An 8,636-nucleotide genomic window follows, 5' to 3' on the forward strand; every position below is an offset into this window, starting at 1 on the left:
TCTGGCTGGCAATTTGTTCAGTCTAAGAAAGACTCCAGAATGTAATCAAATGGAAGGTCAGATTTTGCAGACTGGAGCATTAGTGATAAGCATTAGGAATTCAAGAGCTGGTTTGTGTGACACCCTTTTGTCCAAATGTCTCTGTCTGATATGGAAATGTGAAAAAGATAACTAGGAATGATGGTCCAGATTCAGCTGCTTCAGATGGGGAATGTCATAGAATACCAGAGTTGGAAGGGACCTTGGAGGTCTTCTAGTCCAACCCCCTACTCAAGGAGGAGACCCTAGACCAGAAGTCCCCAACCTTTTGAGCACCATGGACTGGTTCCATGGAGAGAGGTTTTTCTGCAGACCGGAGGGTGTGTGGTTTTGTGTGCTGCCTGCATCTCGCAGATGGGGCTTTGGTTGTTTGTGCGGACTGGTTGCTGGTGTGCCGTGGCCCAATACTGGTCCACGGACTGGGGGTTGGGGACCCCTGCTCTAGACAATTGTAGAGAAATGGTGGTCCATTCTCCTCTTGAAAGCCTCCAGTGACCTCCTGCTGAGCTATTTAAGATGCCGTTCTATTCTCCAGCCATTTCCTGCCACTGCTAACAAATCCTTTCTATTCTCATCCTCTGTGTCGGTCACTGTCCTTAGGATTCACTTCTTAATCTCAGGAAAGGGAATTAAAGCAGCAGAGCAGACTGTAAGCCTGACCCACATGGCTCCGCCAAGGACAGACCTTGGAAAGGCCACCAGCTTCTCACCCTGATCTCCTTCTCCTTGCAGCACGAAACCCCACATAGAACTGTTGGCCGAGAGTGATGCAGAGTCCTCCAGCGCCGGTTCTTCTGAGGAGGAAGACATGCCTGTTGTGGAGCTCTCGGGGATCCCTGGAGAAAGGAAAATCCCTCCTGGTGTTGAAGGGTAACACCCCCCCCAGGCAACCAGGGCTCTGCCCCCACTTTCCCATTTAGCACTCCCCGGTCATGACCTGGTCCCAGCAGGTGGACATTCTTTCCAGCTGAACAGGGGAAGAACTGCACAGAGTTTAGAGTAGCGTTTTCCTCCTCCAGCCAGTCCTTTCCCACCAGAGCGTGTGTGTGGGGGGGGAATTGCCTGGCACACAACACACACACACACACCATTGTCTTGCAGGCAAAATGCTTTGGGTGTGAGCAGAGGGTCATTTTGGAAATGTTGGGAGGCACTGAGTAAGTGAGTGTTCTACTGTGGCTACAGCTCATGGAGCACGTTTGCTGTAGTGTCTAATACACCCAACTAGAAACCAGGAAACTGTGAGTTCTAGTCCCATTTTAGGCATGAAATCCTGCTGGGTGACCTTGGGCCAGTCAATCTCCCAGCCCAACCTACCTCACAGGGTGGTTGTGGGGAAAGTAGGAAGAGGAAGGATTATTAGAAATGTTTGCCACCTTGAGTTATTTATAAAAATAATAAAGGTGGGATTAATAAATAAACATATAGCATCATTCCATAAAATACAATTAAATAACAGTAAAATGATAAACAAAGTGATAAAAAGAGAATTAGACGTAAAGAGTTGCAGCAAAAGAAAGCCATGGCTACAATTAAGAATTTAAGTATTTTTTTCTAAATTTCAATGACAGCAGAGCAAAAGTAGCAACTTGATTGCTGACAGTTGGGAATGCATCTGCAAGAAGAGAATTCAGTTTGTTGAGGCCCTTGAGTTCACTTAACCACTAATAATTTTGTCCTGAGCTCACTGTAAATGGAGTAATGGTGGACATGATGGACAATGTCCCCCACTTGACCAACTACAGAGAAATTGTTAGACAAACTGCTTTCAAAGTCTCCCTTTGAGATATGTGGCAGACATGCAGGTGAAGGGATGCTAAAGCTCTTCTCAGTGAAACACTGGCTATGATCATGAGGTATAGATATATGTTGTATAGTGATGGTACCAAGATGAAAATGTGGATGAAACCTAATATTTTCTGTTCCAAGAGTTAAGTTGAGTTTAGGACTCATCTGAGATGGTATCTAACCTTGGTGATGCCATCAAGATTATGGTATTTCACAGAGGAGGGTCTTGTAAGCCAAAAGGATCAGAGCAAAGGGTAACTGATCGCTCTCTGTTCTGCTGTGGACATTAAAAGAGTCCATAGAAAGGAATACAGGAGAAATCAGTCGATGACACTGGCCCTGAATGAGCTTTGGACTAAATTGCGTCTTCCTAATATAGACGATGATAACTTTGCCACTTCTGATGTTATAGTCACCAGCCCAGAGGAGATTGGTATTTGGTAACAGTTGCTCCACAAGGGTTTGCAGGGAAGACCACAGCTTAAACCACAGATTGGGATTCCATCCTGTTGGAAAATAAATGTTAATACAAATAATTAATCCAAAATATTTGCTCTCTGTCTGGACTACCGGGATATAATCACCACCTGCCCTTTGTTGTATAGTTCCTTTCAGATCAGCTGAGATCAAAATTGAAAGCCCACTTTCTCTTCCATGTAGACACACTTTAGTGACAGGGAAGGTATATGAGAAGAATCCAGGCAAGGAAGAAGAAATATCCAGGCACCAAGTTTCCTGTAATGAAACGATATTAAATTTTTATAGCTGCTGTTCAAAACAGGCATCCGCTAATTTTTTGTGTCACTCAGAAATCCCAAGAGATGCCTTTATGTAACCTGGAGCCCTAGAAGTGGCACTGGCAGCATTTGAAACATTATGTTCTTGTCTAGGTGCAAGAAGACGTATGTATTAAACTGCTGTCATATTGAAGTCGTCAGAACGGAACAGGCAGAAACTTTGGACTAATAGCAATTAATTTGCTATTTCTAGGCCTGACTGGACTTGCAAGCTAGTGGTTTTGATTAGGATATACTCTTCGAATAGCAACTTTTTTGGTCCTCATTTCTGATCAAGGCCCTCAGATAGAACAGAAGGAAGCAGATTGTCATTATATGAAACAGAACTAGATGGAATAGCAATAGCACTTAGACTTATATACGTTTTATAATGCCTTACAGCACTAAGTGGTTTGCGTAGTGTCAGCATATGGCCCCCAGCAGTTTGGCTCCTCGTTTTACTGACCTCAGAAGGATGGAAGCCTGAGTCAACTTTGAGCAGGTCAGGATTGAATTCCTGACGGTGGGCAGAGTCAGCCTGCAATGCTGCATTCTAACCCCTGCGCCCCCCAAGGAATCAGTTTGGGCTGCTTCAGAGTATAAGGGCAGGTGGACTTGCTGGGATGTGGGTTGTTTTCCTTCTTCGATGGAGTTGTTTGATTTCAGGATTCAAGTATTTCTTCTTCTTTGCAATTTGGTAAGGTTTCAAAATAGTTAAATTAATCTTGCTTCTGGAACTTCATCTATGCCAATATTTTCTTGCATAATTTCAGTATGATTATTTGAGCATTGTCTTAGCCAAGGACACTAAAGATGCTGAGTTGCTGTGGTTCTTATCATTTGGCACACTGCCCAAGGCATGAGACAGGGAAGTCTCTGCTTGAGATGTTAGACCACAGAGTGCAGTCCTTTTTCCATCTCAGAAAACATGTAGTGGATATATCTGAAAAGCAAAAAGAAGAGATTTCATCCTGAGGAACACTCAGGGAATGGTGGAAAGACAGGAGTCTATCTGGGTCAGTCACCAGGACCAGAGTTTTGTCTGCTGGAGCCCATCTTCAGGGAAGTCCACCCTGATCCACCATTCATAATCATTTGTTCTCTACGGGGAACAGTGGTCCTGCCTGCAATGGCAATAGCACTTGGACTTATACACCGCTTCACAGTGCTTTACTTTCTAAGTGGTTTGCAGAGTCAGCATGTGGCATATTGCCCCAGTTTGCAACAAATTAAAGATCTTGTAAGTGGGAATTCTCAGGAATTCATTCTTGGCAGAATTCTTACAGGGAAACCATGAAATGGGTGTGAATACAGCAGGCAGATCAATGATCTGTCTCACTTGTCAGATCCTCAATGTGGTTGACTCAGGATTCCACAGTGTTTTTGCCAAGATGCGAATTTGTGGGTGCCAAAGCCAGTGCACATGTTTCTGCATATCCTCCAGCCATTTTGGCCAATCTGAGTTGGTACTACTATAGCTACCACTGAACAGTCAAAGTTGTTTCTGCCTCTCCTGATCAGGTCTCCCATTTAGGAGTGGAAGTCTTTGGATAGCAACTATTGTCACACTAGTCAACTTATCTGGTTAACCTGGGATGATATATAGGGAACGGTTGCTGGAATTGGGTATGTGTAGTTTAACAAAGAGAAGGGTGAGGGGGGACATGATAGCAGTGTTCCAATATCTCAGGGGCTGCCACAAAGAAGAGGGAGTCAAGCTATTCTCCAAACCACCTGAAAACAAGACAAGAAGCAACGGATGGAAACTAGTCAAGGAGAGAAGCAACCTAGAACTAAGGAGAAACTTCCTGACAGTTAGAACAACTAACCAGTGGAACAACCTGCCTCCAGAAGTGGTGAATGCTCCAACACTGGAAGTTTTTAAGAAGAGACTGGCCAGCCATTTGTCTGAAATGGTATAAGGTTTCCTGCCTGAGCAGGGGGTTGGACTAGATGACCTCCAAGGTCCCTTCCAACTTCTTCTTCTTCTTCTTCTTCTTCTTCTTCTTCTTCTTATTATTATTATTATTATTATTATTATTATTATTATTATTATTATTATATTCTCAGATGTCTCATCCTCTTCCATAGGGTTCTTAAGAAGGATCTATGAGAGGGAGTGAAGTTCTTCCTTGAGACTTGCATTTGGGAACTTCCTGATTTGTCTTCACCATCAATCCAGCTGACTTAAATTCAGGGAATATACTTGCAGCACATTCTTAAACTCAGCATAGTTTATGCAATTTTATGTCCCCAAACTAGACTGTGACTCAATTCACCCTTATCATGTCTCACATTTGGCCAATGTCACATAGTGAATTCTGGAGAGTAGCTGATCATAGAAATTGAACAAAGCAATATATCTCCATTTGAATTTATTAATTTCCTAATCCCTGCTATCTGCTTCCACTTTTTTCTTAGCTATATCAGTGGTGGCAGCACCAGTCAGAAGATTTTGCATTTTGTGGACAAGATTGCTAAATCCAAATACTTCCAGAAGGCCACTGAAAATGAATTCATTAAGAAGAAGATGGAAGAGGTTTCCAACACTCCACTGCTTTTGACTGTGGAGGTCCAAGATCTGACAGGCACATTGGCTGTGAACATCCCTCCACCTCCAACGGATCGAATCTGGTAGGTGCAAAGGGAGCAGAAGTGGGGGAAGTGACCTTCTGGTCGGGCCGAGCAAAGATGAGGCTGCATGAGATTTGGGCCTCACGGACTTGGAAAAAGAAATGGAGACTTTTTAGTAAACTGTCCCATCACCGTATCCCTGGCAGCATCCAGGGCAGCAGCAGGCAGAAGGAAAGTTTATAAATGGTTGAGATCATCCTGGTAGCTCTTCTTGTAAATTCTCCTGAATTCTAGGGCATGAATATGGTATCTACGTCAGGATTACGCAAAGTTGAAGCAACAGTTGCTGTCAAAGAACAGAACATTCAATTATATTTTTTCCACATCTACCTTTAATATTCTTTCACAAAATAGAATTTGATTCCAGGAGTCAAGTGTGCTTCAGAGGGAAACGAAGTAAAATCACTTTTGCTTTCCTGCCCCAGGTACAGCTTCCGAATCCCACCACAGCTGGATCTGAAGGTACGGCCACAGCTAGGAGAATGGGAGGTCACCTTCCCCCACATCGCTGAGTGGATTGAGAAGAAGCTCCATCATGAATTCCAGGTGCTTGATTGATGTAGCCAATGATGAAGCATTAGAAGGGATCTTAAGCTGAGCTCAGTTCAGCTCCCTTCAGCGATAAATCTGGGCAGTTCTTGCAGCTGTAAGAGGTGTTGAGAGGCACCTGCTTAAGCGCATTCAAAAGGAATCAAGCTGGGAGCATCTTAATATGTGGTGGTCAAACCTTTTCCCCAGGAGGCTTTTAAAGTGCAAGACCTACTCCTCCCTGTTCAGTTTGGGAAGAGGTTGAGATGGTATGGAAAGGCCCGTGGCTGGTCTTTACCTCCATCTTTTTTAATTGCTGCAGGAAAGAAAAAGCAAATGAGCAGCGGTTTTAAATAGTGCGTGACTGAATCCCAGTGACTGTTCATACAACATACATAATTGGGGTTCTGAATTAACCCATTTTCTGAGTCCACCCAATTTGTTAAACTGCACAATGAGTTGGTTTGCAACATATTAAACCATGCCCAAAGAAACAGGCAAATATAATTCTAATCAAGCTTATGCACTGTGCATATGCAGCATCTATATCTTTAATGGGGGTGGTTAAAAAGTTGCTCGATGTGACCAGTTATTCCCGGTTATTCCTGGGGAAACCAGGCAGTAGCTTCCCTGCTTTTCCTTAGTGCCTGATGTGATGCTTCAGTTCCAAGTCAGTTCACGTTCTGCTCCTTTCTTCTCCCTGATCTTCCTGCTCGTAACTTTACTTGCTTCCCCAGTATGAAGCTATCTCACCACGCACACTTCCCTTAGCCAATTAGTATTAATTATTAATTAACATTGCAATGCATCCATTGAAGGCATTAATTAACACTGAAAGTTGCCATGTTTACTTCTGAATCAAGCTAGGGATGCATTGTGCCTGCCGAGCGTGCAGTTCTCTTCCTCTGCTTAATCTGGATCCTTTCAATTATTTCTCGCAGTAGCTAAACTGAGCTCTCTTGTGCACGCTCAGGAATAGAAAGGTGAGAAAGGAATAATTTAAACCAATAAACCAAGCACAGTTTATTCTACAGTTGAGAGGCCTGGAACTATGTGTCACAATAGCTGTCCTGGTTAACTGTAGTTGTGCATTCTCTGAAATGTCCAGTGGGCTCACCTTCTGCAGCCTCATCCTTGGTCTCACTGTAAGAGGCTACAGGGCTTCACCAAAGCTTCCACTTGCAAACCTCCAGGCAGATTTAATTTTAATTTTACACTCTTGCTTCCCGTCAGAAAATTTTAGTGATGCCCAATATGGATGACATCATCTTGCCTCTGATGCACTCTGGTTTGGAGTCCCATCCTCCCCCAGAAGGACCCCAGGAAGAGCTTCCAGCTGAGGAGGTCAGAAACAGGTGAGGTGATGTCCTCTGCTGGCCTGAGAACAAAGCTTCTCCTCCTCCAAGTCTCCCTGCTGGCTCTCTTCTCTCTGGAAGTGTTTTCAGACGAAGGAGATTTGTCTGGACATCTCTTGCTGCAGAAGGAAATACTCCAGGTGGGAAAGAAAAGGCAGGAGATATGCCAAGACCCCTGGCTGCTTGGAATTTTCTCCATGTGGCATCTCTGCAAATAACTTCAGTTTTAAGCATCAGTGAAATGGCAGAACTATCAATAACACTGAACAGGGTCTGTGTGAAGGAGGAAATAAGAGCGAAAGACCCCTTCAGCTACTACAAAAGGGCTAACGTGGGGGGGGGGAGGGGGAGAAGCCAATTGGAGCCAAGACTCAAAACCAATTTGATCCAAGACTCAAAACTGCTCAGCAATTCCCATTTTAGCCTTGAGGAAAGAAAGATGCCTGACTGACAGTTTTTTGGGGGGAAAAGAAATGATTTGTGTTTCCTACCACACCATCTGGGAACTGAAGCTTTGGTTTTGAACTCACTCTGACCCCAGGAGCAGCTGAAGGCTAAGAATACGGGGCAGGGGAGCCACCAACACTCCACAGTCCCGATCCAAAGGTCTCAAAGGAAACACGACTTAGTCTGCGTTTTGAAATGTGCTTCAGTTCAGAAACTCCTGGGGCCAGGAAGGTGGGGAGTGGACCCCTTCTCTAAGCATTAAGTGAAAGAACCAACTGCTGGCGCCAGTGAGTCAGGGGAGCAGGGTGCTTTTCTACCTGAGTGCATGGATTCTCTAATCGGCTTTATCCCCACCCTCCAGGGGGCCCTCCCGGATGGTCTTCCCATGCACGCCCACAGCCAACTGCCAGAGTCTTGGAGCTGACCAGGGGAGGCACAACAGGACCACGTAGCAGCTCAACCGGGCCAGCTGCCGTGGGACCCTCGTGTCCTCTTTGCAATGCAATGTTTCGAGAAAGCAAACAGCAATGCACACACTGACATTAGTGAGCTGGATACTTCTATAAGGGCTTTGCCAACCTGGGATAATGTGTGTATCTGACGGCTGCAAGAACAAGAGAGAATGTGAAAGAAAATAAAGGCTTGTATCAGTCCTTGAAGTGTTCATTTTTCCTTTCCTGCTGGGCCCAGAATCACTGGGAATTTGACAGTATAAACATTTAATAAATTATTATTACTCATATGGCAGAAATTAAATTAAATATTAAAGCATTCTGGCACCACTTATGTAGTATGGATTTGAATTTAGTCAACAAATCATGATTAAATAAGCCATAGCTAATTCACCCTAATGGTCATGCTGTTTCCAAAATTTTAAAAAATCCTCATGTTTTATGGGCAAAGACTATTTCCTTGAGATCTAAAGCTTTGGCATAAAAATATAATTTCAAAAAATCTTTTGTTGTTCAAAGGCTTTCAACTAGTTGACCTTAGCAGTGACGTAAAACATTTGCAGTAGAAAGAGCGATCCTGTTTTTGAGTTTCACGCAAGTATCTTTCCTGTAACAAC

The 8,636-nt window shown here is 44.0% G+C and overlaps 1 protein-coding gene across 1 annotated transcript in view; it reads left to right on the forward strand.

Annotated features, from left to right (window-relative positions):
* The window catches only part of LOC310646249 (testis-expressed protein 2-like), a gene marked incomplete at its 5' end in the record, with an annotated part of 34,440 nt that extends 26,274 nt beyond the window's left edge, over positions 1 to 8,166 (forward strand). Inside the window, 5 exons of the mRNA XM_083372522.1 lie at positions 772 to 909; positions 5,025 to 5,237; positions 5,663 to 5,783; positions 6,999 to 7,120; positions 7,929 to 8,166. Of these exons, the coding sequence (XP_083228648.1) occupies positions 772 to 909; positions 5,025 to 5,237; positions 5,663 to 5,783; positions 6,999 to 7,120; positions 7,929 to 8,019 (685 nt within the window). The 3' untranslated portion in view covers positions 8,020 to 8,166. The remainder of the gene's footprint in view (positions 1 to 771; positions 910 to 5,024; positions 5,238 to 5,662; positions 5,784 to 6,998; positions 7,121 to 7,928) is intronic.
* Positions 8,167 to 8,636: the final 470 nt, after the last annotated feature.

Source organism: Vipera ursinii (assembly GCF_947247035.1).
Source record: "Vipera ursinii genome assembly, chromosome: 13".
Taxonomy (NCBI): Eukaryota; Metazoa; Chordata; class Lepidosauria; order Squamata; family Viperidae; genus Vipera; species Vipera ursinii.